Source organism: Podarcis melisellensis (assembly GCF_964234715.1).
Source record: "Podarcis melisellensis genome assembly, chromosome: 17".
Classification (NCBI taxonomy): domain Eukaryota; kingdom Metazoa; phylum Chordata; class Lepidosauria; order Squamata; family Lacertidae; genus Podarcis; species Podarcis melisellensis.
In genome coordinates this window covers 25,720,050-25,737,387 of record NC_138534.1, presented here as the reverse complement: position 1 = coordinate 25,737,387, position 17,338 = coordinate 25,720,050, and the positions used below count along the sequence as shown (strand labels likewise).

Here is a 17,338-nt window from a genome sequence, read left to right as displayed (position 1 = left end):
AGTTTATTTATTTATAGCAATGATATTAATATTTTGGAAGAATTGTTGCCTTTTTGTATACATTGTGCTTGTTTCTGAGCTGTTTAATTACTTTGTAGTAGGGTTTTATGGTAACACTTGGTATATGGAAGTCTCTTTTCTTGTTTGCATTTTCATTCATTAGACAAAAAAGTAGGCTCTCAAGATGTGTTTAAGTGATACTTTCTTCCCAAAGGAACATGGAATAAGTTCCTTGGAGTTTGCTGGAGGATGGGACTGCTGGCCTGTCCCCTGCTGTGCTGCAGGTGACACAAAGAGTCTTCTGAAGTTGCCTACTCTGGTGAAGTTTTTCCATCTGAGCAACTTGTTACTGGCACAGTCTGTGCCCGTTCACTGGCTCACCAGCCCTGACCTGGGAATCCAAATTCCCCCAAAAACGTCCTCACGTGTTTTCCTTCTTCCTCTAGATATGTGTTGAATGAATCCCAGAGTCGCCAAAGTGTCCCAGCTGGACAGGGCTCTTCTTCATCAAGTGGTTCCGGAGGTTCTGGGATCCCTCAGCCTCCTCCAGGAATGAGCTTTTACGCGGCCAAGCGGGTAATCGGGGACAGCCCATGGACGCCGGAACAGCTGGAACAGGTAAAGCAAATGCGTCGCAGTGCAAGTCTGTGTCTGAAATTGGTGCAAATATCGCCAAATGCATGCATGCAAACTTGGGAGCCTGATATTTGATTGCATTCTCTTCCCCCGAACCTGACTTCGCATTCACTCATGTGAGATCTAACGGCAGGGGTAATTTGAAGCCATTTGAAGCCTGGCTCACTTGTGATCTAGTTACAAAGGTGACCATATAAAATACAAAAGGTTGTCTCCAATGTTAGCTCTACCTAGCACAAATATATTAAAATAGATGGACACAGCTAACTCTCAAGCCCATTAATTTCACTGGGCTTAGTTTGGTACAACCCAAAATATCAGAGGGACAAAGAAACAATAGTGCATGCATGCGGGTGGTGCTGTGGTCTAAACCACCGAGCCTCTTGGGCTTGCCAATCAGAAGATCAGCGGTTTGAATCCGTGTGATGGGATGAGCTCCCGCTGCTCTGACCCAGCTTCTGCCAACCTAGCAGTTCGAAAGCATTCCAGTGCAAGTAGATAAATAGATACAGCTGTGGCAGGAAGGTAAACGGTGTTTCTGTGCACTCTGGTTTCCGTCAGTGTCCCGTTGTGCCAGAAGTGATTTAGTCATGCTGGCCACATGACCCAGAAAGCTGTCAGTGGACAAACACCGGCTCCCTCGGCCTGAAAGCAAGATGAGCACCGCAACCACATAGTCGCCTTTGATTGGACTTAACTGTCCAGGGGTCCTTTACCTTTTTTATTTTAAACCTTATTATGAGAAAGAATGTTCAGAAAGCCTTCCTGCTTATCTGGTAGCTGCAAATCTAGCCTAAACCACCTTGCCAGTGCTAATAATAGTACTTTACTTTCACTGGGGGTATTTTATGGTTTACCCCATTAACACTCTCATAGCATAGCATATGATAAACTGACTATCCGCCCTTATCTGGCTCTACCATCCTGCAATTAAACACATAAAAGAATCTCAGGCCTCGTTATTGCAATTTGAAGATCATGTTCCTGATTAGACTAACGGATTTCCCTCCTTTCTCCCTCTCTTTGCATTGCCGGGCAGTGTAAACTGGGCATTGTGAAGTTCATCGAAGCTGAGCAGGTGCCTGAACTTGAAGCTATCATACACCTGGTCATCGCCTCCAGTGACACAAGGCATAGTGTAGCCACTGCAGCAGACCTTGAACTCAAAAGCAAGCAAAGGTAATGGCTTGGAATTTTTCTTTTAAAAATAGGAACCAAAGCTTAAATATTAGGCATCCTTCCTTTCACCGATTGCAAAATTGTGCTTATTACCATGGCATTCATTGACAAATGGCATTTACTAAGTATTTGATGCTGTTGTATTGTAGGACCCCCCCCTTTTTTTAGCTGGGTAGTTTTAAACTTTCTGAAGAAAATAAGTCTGGACAAATTGAGAGTTTCTTCTATATAGTGTTACTTGTTAAACTTGTATCTATCATTTCCACTTAAGGTTGCTCAAGGCAGCGAACAGCAATAATAATTAAATTAAAACCAATGTAGTGTTGAAAACAAGGCATTTGAGACATCACTAAAAAAAGAGCGAGTTGCTATACATTTACATGTCAGCTTGTAAGCCAAAGGTGTATCTAAAGAAATAAAAAATGGCTTTGCCTACCCCACTAAGCCAGTTGTCAAGGCTCCTTTAGAACTCATTTGACGTAGGAAAGGGAGCTCACAGCAATTTCAGACTCAGTAAGTGTGATATTTAAGTCTGCTTCTGGAAGGAATGAAGGCAGGAGGAATGAAAAGTAAATGTTGTGTAATCATCATTAATCCTATGACCTTACCAAATATTTATCCTTTTTTTAACATTCTTTAGTTTGATTGACTGGAACAATCCAGCCATCATCAACAGGATGTATAAAGTGTACCTTGGGGACATACCACTAAAAACCAAGGAGGTAAGACTTGCTTTCCTAGCTCCACGTTCCTTTTTTGATTCCTGTGAACTACACATTTCCATCTAGATACAAAAAGCAAGCCATTAAAGACATTGCTGTTCCATATTAAGAACGTCACGTCTTTGAATGGCGGTTTTGCATATGTGCAAAGAACCAGATGCAAATAAAGTGCTATGTAAGCCGCATCCGTTGCCGCAAGAAGAAAGTTAAGAATTTGTCACGTCCCCATGAGTATTAAGGAAAGGTCAGAACTCATGAGATCATTTTGCAGTTTAAAAGGATTTGATACACAGTACACAAGAAATAGAAATTACGTCTTCACACAAGGCACAATTGATTTTATGGAATTTGGGGCCACTATTAATTTAAATGGCTTTGAAAGAGAATTTGACAAATTAATAAGTAGCGGCAGCTGTTGGCCATAGTGGAAGTGCCAAGTTCAGAGTGATTCTGGGGAAGAGCTGTTACTTTCACATACTTCTTGTGCCCTTCTCTGGGCCTAAGTCATGGCTGCTGGTGTGTTCACAAGATTAATAAGTAAATGAGTGGAATTTTTCACACCAGCCTCTAGTATGGAGATTTACAATTGCTTAAAACTATTGTGAATAGAAATTCATGGAAGCATTTTGCTGCCTTGCTAAGCATGCTTACTACAAATGAAGTCCTACAGTGGGAATTACTTTTGAGTAAACATACTTAGGATTGCCTTGCTGATCAGTATATTTATGCCTTTCCTGAAGTCACCCTTAACCCCATATTTGTTCATAACAGGGAGCTGTTCTGAAACCAGAATTGAAACGTGATCCAGTCAGCACACGGGTAAAATTAAAGATAGTCCCTCATCTTTTGCGCTCCAGGCAAGCTGCAGAAACGTTTCCTGCAAATATTCAGGTAATGTCTTCACCTCATAATTCTCAGCCTCTTTGAATCCAGGCCTGAACACTCTGGCTTTACATCATGGGCGATGGCGATTACCGGATCATTTTGTTTTGTTTTTATTTTATTTATTAATACATTTATATTCCACCTTTCCTCCAAGACAGCATGCATGATTCTTCCCCTCCCCATTTCACATACACAACAACCATGTGAGAGAGGTTAGGCTGGGAGACATTGAGTGGCCTAAGGTTGCCGCCCTTTGAGGCTGAGTGGGGATTTGAACCCTCATCTCCCAGGTCCTAGTCCAGCCCTCAAAGAACTATACCACACTAGCTCAAGGAGTGTGATACTTGGACTAATGCTGTACAATAAAGCTTTTTGGGTACTGGATCTGAGAGCACTTCTATGCTAAACAAGACTGGGTACAGTGAAGCGTAGCATACAGGATACCTTTCTTAAGAGCAATTTATCTTAGATACTGTTTTTCATGAACTACTACTGATTTTTTTTTTAAAAAATAAAAAATAATTTGATAGAATATGATCTTCAGTGAGACACAGAAAACTTTGAGAGGATTTTTTTAATGTCGCTCCATAAACATTCAGTTCCTAATTATGCCTCCTTTCATAAATAGGACAGATAGGTTCAGAAATAATATCGACTGTTTCTAATGAGCTATTTTGTTCTGTTAGGTGGTCTACGATGGACTTTTTGGTGCAAATACCAATGCAAAACTGAGAACCCTGTCTCTTCAATTTGTGCATCATATTTGTGTAATGTAAGTACTTTAATATTGGTCATGCCGCCATATGCAGAAACATATTAATGGGAAATGGAATATAGAGATAAGCCTGAAGATTTATGTTTCTGAGGGTTTTGTCCTCTTGAGCAACAATACGGCACTATGCCACCAGGAGAGATTTATTACTATTATTTTAATATTCTATTTTATTTCAAACGCTGCACTTTTAGTCCTGACAAATAAGAAAAATAAAAGAGAGTATATTAGTTGGATTAAAACTATGTTAAGGTGGAGAGTAAAGTTTAGTTGGATACAACCTGAAAACCAAAACACAGCAAAGCAATGTAGAATATTAAAATAACAAAAACACATGAAATTGGCAGAAGGATACCTAAAAACTGTCACATTAGTACAGTGTTATCACTTAAATGCTTCCTTGGAGAGTTAGCTTTTCACTGGCTACCGAAAAGTGAGCAGTGACTGGGGCTAGTCAAGCTTTCATTTGGGAGGGCGTGACACAAGATCTTGTTCTATATCAGGGATGTCCAACAGGTTGATCGCGATCTATGTGTCAATCCCTGGGAGGTTTTGGTAGATCGCTTTCAATCGCTGGCTTCCCCGTCCAGCCCCCTTGCCCCGCCCTCTAGAAGCTCAACAACTTTGACCTGAAACCCCCTTCCCCAAATGGAAAGCTACCGTATTATTCACTCTATAAGTCGCACCCGACCATAAGATGCACCTAGTTTTAGAGGAGGAGAACAAGAAAAAAAAATTCTCTCCCTCTCTGCGCAGCGCCTCTCCAGCGAAGCGAAGTCAGAACAGCAAGAAGGATCGCTGCGCAGCGAAAGTAGTGATCCCTCTTGCTGTTCTGGCTTCAGCGATAACTGCGCAGCCTGCATTCGCTCACACATAAGACGCACACACATTTCCCCTTACTTACAGTATTCCTAAAAAAACCTCAACAACTTTGACCTGAACCCCAAAAGAAGGGGTAGGTCACTGCCAGTTTTTAATTGTGTGAGTAGATCACAGTCTCTTGGAAGTTGGTCATCCCTGTTCTATATCAAGGATGGTTATGAGAATGTCTTATTTAAAAATACATCAAAACCTTTATTCTTCCATGTGTTGCATTTCAGTTGCCCGGATGGTAAGATAAAGCCACTGGGCCCGATGCTCCTGAATGGATTGACAAAACTGATTAATGAGTATAAAGAGGTGAGTTCAAAGGCTATTTCTAAAGAGGGACTTCAGTCGCGGAATCCGTCAACATGCCCGTCTTTTTCGTATCTGGGGAGTTACTTCATATTTGCTGTTGCTAGAGCTAATAAAGAGAACGAGGGGGAGCCTGCAGTGCAACAATTCAGTGTGTTCTCCTTAATAAGAATGTTCCTCTTTAGGGTTCCAGCCATGCATTCTCTCAAAACAGGCCATTTGGTCCCCTTCCCCCTTTCTGTTTTTTGCGCATTCATCTTTCTATGGCTATGGAGCATACTCTATCCTCATTGGGCTATTGATTTTTGCTTTTTTCCATTTTGGCTCCATTTCTTTTGGCTGCCACCACCTGGGTTTCCTAGTGAAAGTAGGTTTGGGGTTCTGTCCTGGATTTTACAAATGACCGACAAGGGTGTCTCTGTCTGCATTCCTGGGTATGGTTTGGCTCACTCAAATTTCACTAAAAAAAATAAACATGCTTTACACTAATGTAAATAGCCCGTGTTTAATACCTGCAGCCACAATTCCACAGGGTGTTTTCAGCTCTGGTGGCCTCCCTTGCAGCAGCACACATGTGTGTAACACCATCAAACCCAAGGGGTACTTGGAAGTCATTTCCTGTCCAGGAGGTTTTGACAGCTGGGCAGAGCAGATGCAGAATCTCTAAGCCACCCATCTGTAGCCTGTGTTGCATGCCTAGGGGTGTTCAAGTACTCTGCCAATCTTCTCATGCATGGTTAGGGAATAATAGGATAAACTACCTGCCCTGTTTCATGGGTATGGTGCTCCCATCTCTGAGATTACCAGAGATCCACATGTTAGTAGTAGTAGTAGTAGTAGTAATAATAATAATAATAATAATAATGTATTTATAGCCTGCACATCTGGCTGGGTTTCCCCACTCTGGGTGGCTCCCAACATCATCATCATCATCATCATCATCATCATCATCATAAAAAAGCGATAAAATATCAAACATTAAAAACTTCCCTAAATAGGGCTGCCTTGGATCATTTGAATAGTGTTTCTTCTATCCTAATTATACAAGTGATTCCTGCATTGCACTGCCCAAACCTACGTGCTGTTTCAAGCTCTTGTCATGGTGCCTTATTGTATCTGCAATTTTCCACTTGCCAAGGCTCCTTTTTCCTTCTTGACAAATAAAATTAAAGGAACTAGAAGTAGTTTCACTGCCATATGTTGTGATTTTTCATCTCTGCGTGAAGAACACAGTCCCATCTGTTCCTTTACTCAGAAATGGCTTGCTGTAGATGATTATTGTATTATTGGAACTTTTGTGTTTCTGAAACTTTACTTGTTAGAGAAAAAGTGGGAAGGATGATGTAAAATGCAAGTGTAATAGTTGGGGATAAAGGGCAATGAAAACCTGATTGTGTATTGTTTCTTTCACTTTTATGCTGACTGGCTTTTTTTTATATAATTCAAGGACCCCAAATTGTTGTCAATGGCCTATTCAGCTGTTGGAAAACTTTCCAGGTAACAGAAATGCACTGAAACATGTAAGATGTTGGTTGATTTTTGCAAAGCGATTTGTTGCTCTGACAGCGGGCAAGCAAGTTAATTTACCACATCACATGGCAACTCATAATGGTGTGTAGAATGTGGAATAGATAATGATCTTCTAACTGCACCGCAGCTGTTCAGTTAAATTGGTGTGGAGGGTGGTTATTGAATGCTTGGGCTAATCCACTTTCTTTAAAAAGGGCATTGTTGAAAATCTATCTGTTCTTGACATAGCTTAAAACTATGTTGGGTAGGTCGTCGTGGAGCAAAGCTTGTGATAGCATGCTTCATAAGTTCTGTGTATAGAAATTACCCTTCAAAAGCCCTATCAAAATTTACCTCTAAAAAGGGGAAAGATTTGTACGATCTGAAGAGATGCCAACGGTGACTGATCAAAAACGTCTCCAAAAAAGATACCTTTGACACGCTCTGGTCTCCCCTTTCCTCTTTTTCTGAAGAAGAACAGGATATTTTAATGCCACCGTTACCACAGAGGTGTCTGTGGAGGGAATATATTGGTTGAAAATGTATTGTAACTTTTGAATAAATGTTTTTTGAATTAAAAATAATAATTCCTATTTCTATAACTTCTTGATTTTTAAAAATGATCTCTGGTGGTTATTAGATAAAATAAACTTTTACCAGTAGAGGCAGGCAATTTAGATCTAGCTTCTGATTGCTGATAAAAGTAATTACCTGCCTTGCTTAACAGCTAGTGTTGCCTAGTGGCTAAGACACTTGGGTATGAACCAAGGCATTTTTGGTTGAAATCTTACCTCTGACATGCATTATGCCAGTAAGTGCCCTAGGGTGCAATTGCAAACACAATTACTAGGGAATAAGTTATACTGAACACAGTGGGACTTGCTTTTTCAGTACCTGTGCATAAGATGCACCTTGTCAGGCTCCGATTTTTGCTATACAGGGCAGCAATACTGGGCTACCTTACAGATTGTTCGTAAGAATTTCTGCGATACCATCATTATTAGAATGGCAAAGCAAGCTCTGTGAGTTTGTGGAAATGGCAAAATTGATGGCAATCATTAGAGGCCATTCAAATCAGAGAATAATTAAAGAGTGGGATGGAGTGAAGGAATACATGAAAAAGTATGGTTCTGGAACTGGAATATCAATAGATAATGTGTAAAATGTGCAGGGGTAAACAAGGAAATAATAAAAGACTCAATTGAATAATTATTAAACTACAACAACACAACAAGATGGAAGAAGTTTTAAAAAATGAGATCACACATGGGTGAAGGGGAGTGGGGGGTATAGGGGAATTTATAAAAAATTCTAATATATTTCTAATTGTGTTGCTTTTATATATAGCAAAGGGAAGTCTATAGCAATTAGGTATATTTTAACCTAGTCAACTATGTAATAGGCTTATGTTGCAAAACGAATATGGCTTTTGAATTTGATGTTTGTAATTCTTTTTCGGTTTTGGAATAATAATAAAAAAGAATTTCTATGAATAATTGCACGTGGAGTGGTTTGAACCCTCTAAAGCAGTACACAAATACCAGGCAACATATCGCTGTTTTATAGAGATGTTAACTGCAAGGTTATATATTTCTCTTCAGTCTCAAAAACTGATCTTTTAAAATGCTGACGTTGTCTTTCAGCCGAATACCTCAGCTGTTCACCAAGGACCTGGCACTAGTCCAACAGTTTTTTGAGGCTCTTTCTAAGGTTAGTAATTCCTTTAATAACATGCATGCACGGATATAGGTTGTCTAGAAAATGCTCCTTGCTTGTAAGGCTGGGTACTAAAGGATGTATCTCATTTCAGGAAGATCCCGACACCAGGCTTGCTATTCAAGAGGCTTTGTCCATGATGGTTGGGGCCTACACAAATCTAGAAGGAGCCCCTCGTACTCTTATGGAGGCCCTTGTGGCATCAAACCTAATTAAGGTATGTCAACAAATGGGTAGAGATATAATATGATGCAATGTGACTGAACCTCAAGACTTGAAAGTAGTGTGTTTAGAAATATCCAATGTTCCTGTTGTGATAGATTATTCAAATCCAGTTCTGAAGCAGGTGAAAACTGCAGAGAGTAGTCACAAAGTTTGCCTGTTAATGATTCTGTTTACCTTTACTTTTAGCAGGACCTTAAAGTACTAATTCACTGTCGCTTCAAAATTGAACACAACGATAAGCAATTACAGTAGAAATTTAGAATTTATTTTTTAAAAACCCATAGAACCTTTTTGTACAAGCTGAATTATTTAGATACGACTATGAGAAAATTCATTGGGACACGGGTGGCGCTGTGGGTTAATCCACAGAGCCTAGGACTTGCCGATCAGAAGGTCGGTGGTTCGAATCCCCGCGACGGGGTGAGCTCCTGTTGCTCTGTCCCTGCTCCTGCCAACCTAGCACTTCAAAAGCACGTCAAAGTGCAAGTAGATAAATAGGTACCGTTCCGGCGGGAAGGTAAACGGCGTTTCCGTGCGCTGCTCTGGTTTGCCAGAAGCGGCTTAGTCATGCTGGCCACATGACCCAGAAGCTGTACGCCGGCTCCCTCGGCCAGTAAAGCGAGATGAGCACTGCAACCCCAGAGTCGGCCACGACTGGACCTAATGGTCAGGGGTCCCTTTACCTTTACTATGAGAAAATTCAGTTTGGTTGTAGTTCTACAAGAGAGTTCATGTATTGCAAATACTGTAATTGGATAGAAAATATTAACATCTGCATACGATCCAAAAGGTTGAACATTATTGCAAGACCATATGGTATCTGTCTTTATGCTAGACACCTGATGTACTGTGTTACACTTTTTAATACCAACACTTTAGGTGATATTTTGCTTTCTGGCCTCTATAAACATTTTACTGGGCAAAAAGGGGAAAAGTGCTGAAGAAATGGCAGCTTGTAGCATTTTTTAATATCTGGAGTGCCTCTGCTCCACTGTTTTCCACCCCCCTAGTAGCTGCCTTTCTGCTTCATGTTTATTTCATATAAGAACCTGCATTTTTAAACAACTTGGATGTGATTTGTGTAGTCTTCCTAGAGGTGCAGCAATAAAACTGCTAGCACATTTGCAAAGCTAAGCAGGGTGAAGTATGGTTTCAAATTAGATGGGGGAGAACCTTGTGTTGAGATTCCTGCATTGAAGTCGGTTGGACTTGATGACCCTTGGGATCTCTTCAAATTCTATGATTTCGTCTTTTCAGCCTCAAGTCCAAGTACGTCAGGTGGCTGTAAAGTTTGCCAGCACGGTGTTCCCTTCAGATCACATTCCTTCAAGATACTTACTTCTTTTAGCTGCAGGAGACCCGTAAGTTTAATGTTACACAGCAGGTCAGATCTATAAGGAGAGATTTACTGTTATAATAAGTGGTACACTTAAAGGGCGTAATTGTCTTCTGTGGCTGGCATGCAGCAGGCATCCAGAAAACAATGGGTTAATTTTCCTCACCCTTCTAGGACGGGGCATGATCACATGACAAAGGTTTGTATAGATTGGCCAGCTGATGTGTCTTCAACCAACTTCCTTCCCTGTCTCACCTTGGAACAGAGAAATTGCTTTATCTCTTCTTCTGTCAGTTTTCTAGTTCCTGCATTTCAGCATTTTTCTATAATCTTATTCCTACTTACCCTCAACTACTAGTCTCTTATTGTTCTTACTTTCTTTCTTTTTTTAAAAAAAGAAAGTCTGTTACTTTCAAAGATTTAGTTAAAACAGAATGGGGAGCCCCCTTCAAGGTAAAAAGGCTACTGTAGTGGCACAAAAATTCTACATGTTTCCAGATCTCTTCACTGGCTGACATTCTGATAGCGGCTGCTGTAATCCGTGCAGCGGTCTCTTAGGACTGATACACTCCTCCTTTAAAGATACGGTGCCATTACCAGCCTACCATTTGGTCCTAGAACTTTTACCAAGAGCATTTCTGCTTAAAGGGGATTCTACCTGTCTCTTCTCCAGACTGCATTTTCTTCTTCTCCTTCCCTATTATTTTCCATCTTCTCTGTCTTTTGCTAGGACACGGTTCAGTATTGGGATGTAGGCATAAGAGGCTGGTCAGTCTGTAAAAATGTTTGTGAATTGGGATGTAGGCTGTTATGCCTGTCGGGTGGTTGCTCGAGCACACAGATCCCTCACTGGTCTTTTCAAAGGCTTTATTATTGATGCAAAGCATTTACAGTGCAGAACGCCTAAACTCCATGTCTTCCTCAGTCACTAGCAGAATCTGAGAGTGGGCAGTCCTTAAACTTTCCCCAGCAGAGTAGTTTCTTGACCCCCACCCAACGCCTCCCCTCTGCGCAAAAACCTACTGTGCAGGGAAGGCTTGGGTAAAGGGGGACCTGCCTCACCCCCGCTTTGCTCAGGCACAGTGTCCTGGCTCTTTCTTGCATCCTGCGAGCCCTGCAGCTCTTCCCCACTAGAGCCAGGACCTCCCTCCTCCGCTGAGGAAGCGCTGCTTCCCACGATCTTTAGGGGCTCTCTGTAATCCAGCTGCCTTTCCACCTCTCGCCACTGAGCTGATGGCAGTTCCCTGACATAGGCATAAGAGGCTGGTCAGTCTGTAAAAATGTTTGTCATTTCATCCTGCAGGCAAAGGCAAGAAGGGAGGATGGCAGCCAATGACAGCTTTATTGTAGCTGCACATTGTGGCTTGATGGTATGGGGGGGTTAAACCAAAGATTTGCAGTTGGTACGGTTTTATAGAATTGGTCTTGCATTTGCCCTGTTGTATTAAGACATGCTCTAATTCCAATAACAGAATGCAGAGTGAAACTGATTATAAATATAAAAAACCATTAAACATACCTTTGTAAACAAACCTTTTCAAATACAGTACAGTGTATAAAAACCATTGGCAATAAAAGCTAGTCTAAAAGGAAACAGTCATCTTGATAAATTCATCTCTGCTTAAGGGCATTTGAAACTGATTGGTCCCAGCCGTTCTCAACCTGTGGGTCCCCAGATGTTGTTGGACTACAACTCCCATCATCCCTGAGCTCTGGCCTTGCTAGCTAGGGGTGATGGGAGTTATAGTTCAACAACATCTGGGGACCCACAGGTTGGGAACTGACAGGGCAGTCCCTGCTTTCTTTGGTGGGAAAATTTCTCAGATTTGTGGCCATCACTGAAAAGGCTCTGCATCGCTCTCTTTATGTGTGTGTGTATGTGTGCACAAACTGGCTTTCCCCCCTTAATTTTTGAAAGACGGGAAGAGGTACATGGAGAGGCACAACGCGCGCTGAGAACGATTCCCGGCAAAAATGAAAAGGAGAGCGGTGGTAAACAGATGCCTTCCTTCCCAGAAATGGTCCAGTATATTCAAGAGAAGGTACAGAATTTCAGCTTAACTCCTGTTGACTAGTAAAGACTGTACAGAATCTAGTCATAATAATGCAACTTACACAGCCCACACACAAAAAAGAGAGAATGGTGTGAAGACTGATGCTTAAGCTTAACAAGTCTGGTGCCATAAGCTGCCTCGATGGGTGAACACCTGGCAAGCCTTTCTGAAGAGAGGGTGATAAATAAACATCAGCCCAGTAAATATTAAGCAGAACCTTGAGAAATACCAATGAAAGACAGCTGTTTCTCTTTCTTAGTGCTTCCTTGACAAGGTACTTTGTGATAATTGTGTTTCTCTGCTACTTTTTGGATACCAGCTCTGTTCCAATACTAATAATAAAAAGAGCAATTTGCATTAGTCCTATTGGCCACACCTCATTTGTTAAGGTCTTCTGGGGAAGTCCTTCATTGGGTGTCTTCTCTGATGTGATTAGGCTAGAATCCATTTTGTTACAAACTAGTCAGGTATGTGCTTCTGTTTTGCCTCCCTGCGAGGCTCAAATGTTGTTGGGCGATACATTTTAATTGCACAGGAATTAGTTTATGGTTTTTGAGTTGTTGAGCACAAGCTGCCTGGACATCTGTTAGATATTTTGTTTCCCCACCCCCCTTGCTTTAGGCTTCTCACAGAATGAAAACACCTGCTAAATATATGACAGGGACTACAGTCATGCCTTTCAACCCAGCTGCTTTTGGAGAGGTATGTGTATCATTTTCGCAAAATTTTGTGTCCGTTCTGATAGCTCTAACCATATACCTTTCTCCCACATAAACCTGCCTGAAATTTAAGATTTGCGTTCATGTCCTCTGGCTTCTCACATTGGATTGTTAGGTGGGAGATGGCATTCCTTTTGTGAAGCTGTGTTGCCCAACAGGTGAGGGAGGCACCAACTTTATCCATCAGAAGACAAGCTGTGTGGTTGTATAGAGTTCTGACATGAACATTGCCCTGCGCATGATGCAGTCTAAGCTAAACAAATTAAAGTCCTATTGATTCAGCTGAATGGTTCAGGTAATTTTAACACATTCCCATAGAAACAACGAGGACAACACTCTTCTGGAATCATACTTAGACTAACATTTGAGCTGCAGGCTGCTTAACTAATTTTGCAGGCGTTCGCACCAAGGCACTATACAAAATGTTGTTTTTCACAGTTGCAGTTCTTGCAGAAATGCACATATTGACTTTGTTTATTTGTTTCTTTAAAAAAGAAAGAAAGAAAGAAAGAAATGCCCGAATTTGAGTGCTGGAATAGTGTAGTAACCAAGAGACTTAATTACAATTGGGAAGTCACCATCTGAATCTCAGCTCAAGCTTTGAACTCACTGAGTGGCCTCACGCAAGCCACACTGCCAGCCTCAGACTCCATGTGCAACTCTGAGATAATTATACTGACCTACCTTACAAAGCTGAGGCAATATATTTGAGGTGCTTTGAACTTTCTGAAGCTCTATACGAATGCTAGCTAGTATTACTAAATTGGGAATCTTGGTTCAGGGAATGAAGCCTTCTGACCGATAGTGATTGTTGTTCCCAATGCCAAGTGGCCTGTTTCCCTAACCTTTTATCTTGTTTTCTTCTGCTGCTTAGATCGTCCTGTACCTCCGAATGTGTCTCGCTCACAGTTCTGGTGTGGTGCCCACCTCTCAGAGCTTAGCCGAAATGCAGGATCATGCTCCAGCTATTGGCCGTTACATTAGAAACCTCCTGTCTGGACACGTCATAACATCCTCTTCCTCAAAGGGAGGTGAAAGCAACCCTGTGCAGATCTATATAAGCCTTCTTCAGCAACTGCTGTCTGGTGTTGGAGGTGAGAAACAGTGCTCCGCGGAGGTTGAAAGAAAGGACTCCCCTTGCTATCTTTTCCTTTCTGATTTAATCTATTAAACGTTTAAACGAAGACGAGTACAAAATGTCAGTATAGAATAAGAAGAAGGAACCCCCAACCTCCCTTTTAATCCAGTAATACAAGGTCCACATTTTGTAGTACAGTATTGCAGTATGAATGCAGGAAGGGGGAATAAAATTAGTAATATAAAACATATTCTCTAAACTGCGGTAATACATATGACAATGCTGTTCTAGATTGGGGCTTCAAGAGAACACTAATTATATCAAATTTATATAGAAAATACAACTATCTAATAATAATTATGATTATGATAATTAATAATATATTATTTATACCCTGTCCATCTGACTGGGTTTCCCCAACCACTCTGGGCGGCTCCCAACAGAATATTAAAAACACGATAAAACATCAAACATGAAAAGCTTCCCTAAACAGGGCTGCCTTCAGGTGTCTTCTAAAAGTCAGATAGTTATGTATTTCCTTGGCATCTGATGGGAGAGCGGCACTACTGAGGCGGCCTTCTGCCTTGCTCCCTGTAACCTCACTTCTCGCAGTGAGGGAACTACCAGAAGGCCCTCGGAGCTGGATCTCAGGCCATTTTGTTTACGAAGTCTGAAACCCCCTGCCATTGGCCCCCTCCTATATAAATCCATGTTGATACCGAATCATTAAAAAGTCTTAATGAATGAGACCTGAAAAGGTCAGTGCAGTGACTGCTGTCAGTCACTAGGTCAGCAGCAAATAAATTTGCTTCCTGAAAACATAAGAATTGTTTTGATCCACCAGGAGGACAATGCTCATGTGCTCTGGCATTCTGTTTCCATTGCCAGCCTGCAGTACTCATGAGCAGGGCATGAGAGCGGTGGGCTTTCCCAGTTGGCTGTCTCCACTGTTTGGTATTCAGAGGTATAGCACTGTTGTACATAGAGGTTCAATGTAGGTATCATGGCTAACGCTCATGATTCTGCTTCTTCCCCCCTACCTACAAAAATGCATCTTATGTTTCTGGCCATCATCACATATTGTGGAATTCCGTAAGTTTAATTCCCCTTCCAAGGTCACGGTGTGTCTTAAAAGACTTCTGGATGTGTCACCTTAAGCTAGGTGTTAGGGCTGGGGAGAATATGGAGACGTCTGACTCCTAGAGAAGAACAAGGAGAAGTGATTACTGTTTTTTTTATGCGTTGTCTTGTGTACGATGCCTTTTTAAAAAAACAAAACAACTCTTTTCTAATCTTGCCTTTCCACCCACATAAGCAGAGTGTGACCCTTTTGTAATTCCACCGTTCGGCATGTCTTCCATTTCCTCCTAAATCCTGGGCTTTCCCCACTCCCATCTTACATCACTTCCTCTCATCACAGCGACACCGGAAGTGGCATCACTTCCAGTATCGCGGGATTTCGGCAGCTGTGCCGCTCACTCCTCCATCTTTCCTGCTTTCTGGTTCTGTTTGGGTGAGTCTTTGGTGGTGTGGCTTCCCAAACTGCCATGCGGTTTTGAGAGAGTTGCATTCAGATTTCTGTCTTCGTTTTAAGAGAGGAAAAAGAAATGCAATTTGTTTTGTTTTTTTCCTTTTCCCCACAGTTCATGATTTTTTTAATGCATTACCAAATTACCATCTTTGGCGATAAGCATTTTCCAGTTTTCAGCTATTGTGCTGTTTTGGAATAAGCTGTTGTATCTCAAGGTGTATCTCAGATTGACACCTTGTGGCATCGCTTTCTGGACTCCAGAGGCTGACGATCCTGTCTAGTCTCTGGGTTGCATTTCACTCTCTTTGGCTTGGACTTGGGTGAGGTGCCTGTCATGAATGGTCACATTTGGCTTGGTTTCAGCTTCTTGCTTCACTTCAGCTGCCTGAAACATTTAGGAGCATCAGAAGTGACTTGCCAGCAGTGCATGTGAAATTTCAGCCCATGGGTATTGCGTTGCTCTTGGGCAGAATGACTCTTGTGTTCTTGTAGCATCCTGATGTTAGAAACACCTGTTGGCGCTATGCATGCGAGATGCTACACCTCATCTTTCTGCTAGTCATTATGTGATACATTTGGCTAGCTTGAGTTCTCAATGCTTTTAGGGGACCAGCAACACAGTCCTAACCATATCTAAAGGTAAAAGTAAAGGAACAACTCTGGGTTTGTGGCACTCATCTCGCTTTACAGGCCGAGGGAGCTGGCATTTGTCTGCAGACAGTTTTTCTGGGTCATGTGGCCAGCATAACTAAGCTGCTTCTGGTGCAGCGGAACACCGAAACCAGAGCAGTGCACAGAAACGCCATTTACCTTCTTGCCGGAGCAGTACCTATTTATCTACTTGCACTTTTGGCGTGCTTTCGAACTGCTAGGTTGGCAGGAGCTGGGTCTGAGCAACGGGAGCTCACCCCGTCGTGGGGAATCGAACTGCCGACCTTCTGATCGGCAAGCCCAAGAGGCTCAGTGGTTTAGACCATAGCACCACCCGCGTCCCAGTGCCACCAATCCTCTTGACTTCATTGGGTCTTAAACCCAGATCAGTGGGGTTAGGATTGCAGCCTAATTCACTTTTAATTCTAAGAATCCTAGATTTATTTATTTTTTTAAGCAGTTCCTAACAAGTTTTCAAATGTGATGGCAATTTTCTTTGATAGGAGCTTCAGTGTTAAACGGTATTCTTATTTCTGCCAAATGTTTTGACATGCAAAGTATACCTGTAAAAGAAAATCAGCCTTGGTGTTGCTTTATATATTTGTTTGCAATGTTCTTGGCATGTTTACTTTGTAGGCAGCAAAGGAGAGAGCATACCAAAAGCTGCTGTGTATTTGTACTGACTTTAAATAATATGTCAACTTGCCACTTCTCTATTTTTGTTTCTATAATACTGTGTAGGTTTGCCAGTGATGTACTGCCTGTTGGAGGTTGTTTCCGTCTACCCTGAAAAGCTAGCTGCAAGATTTGTAGACAAAATGGATTGGATAAAGGTATGTTAAAATACTACGAAAATTGTGCATTCCCCCCCCCCCCCAGGAAATGATGCATTTTGCTCCAGTTAGACAGACTCTTTTGCATGACTCCCAAAAGATGGAATGCATGTTTTCCAAGCTTGGGACCTGGATTTGTTGACAATGGTTAACATGCAACCTGTGTCACACCTGTGCTAGCCCCGTATCTGTTTATGGCGAGGCTTCTATGTAAATCACTTAGGGATTCATTTTAAAGGTCTGCCATTGGGAAATTGGTATGGCATTGCCCTTGAAAATATGATAATATTAATGTTCTAAACAAAGTAAGGATGAA

At 41.7% G+C, this 17,338-nt stretch overlaps 1 protein-coding gene across 5 annotated transcripts in view; it reads left to right on the top strand.

Annotated features, from left to right (window-relative positions):
• The window catches only part of ECPAS (Ecm29 proteasome adaptor and scaffold), a 62,353-nt gene that overhangs the window by 11,643 nt on the left and 33,372 nt on the right, over nucleotides 1-17,338 (top strand). For 4 of the 5 annotated variants that reach the window (XM_081893671.1, XM_081893669.1, XM_081893670.1 and 1 more), the window contains 15 exons: nucleotides 447-618; nucleotides 1,676-1,815; nucleotides 2,456-2,537; nucleotides 3,309-3,428; nucleotides 4,109-4,194; nucleotides 5,295-5,373; nucleotides 6,818-6,867; nucleotides 8,523-8,589; nucleotides 8,690-8,812; nucleotides 10,078-10,181; nucleotides 12,075-12,198; nucleotides 12,832-12,912; nucleotides 13,804-14,023; nucleotides 15,428-15,520; nucleotides 16,931-17,022. In XM_081893671.1, the coding sequence (XP_081749797.1) occupies nucleotides 447-618; nucleotides 1,676-1,815; nucleotides 2,456-2,537; nucleotides 3,309-3,428; nucleotides 4,109-4,194; nucleotides 5,295-5,373; nucleotides 6,818-6,867; nucleotides 8,523-8,589; nucleotides 8,690-8,812; nucleotides 10,078-10,181; nucleotides 12,075-12,198; nucleotides 12,832-12,912; nucleotides 13,804-14,023; nucleotides 15,428-15,520; nucleotides 16,931-17,022 (1,633 nt within the window). The remainder of the gene's footprint in view (nucleotides 1-446; nucleotides 619-1,675; nucleotides 1,816-2,455; nucleotides 2,538-3,308; nucleotides 3,429-4,108; nucleotides 4,195-5,294; nucleotides 5,374-6,817; nucleotides 6,868-8,522; nucleotides 8,590-8,689; nucleotides 8,813-10,077; nucleotides 10,182-12,074; nucleotides 12,199-12,831; nucleotides 12,913-13,803; nucleotides 14,024-15,427; nucleotides 15,521-16,930; nucleotides 17,023-17,338) is intronic. The other variant, XM_081893672.1, reaches the window with a different exon arrangement.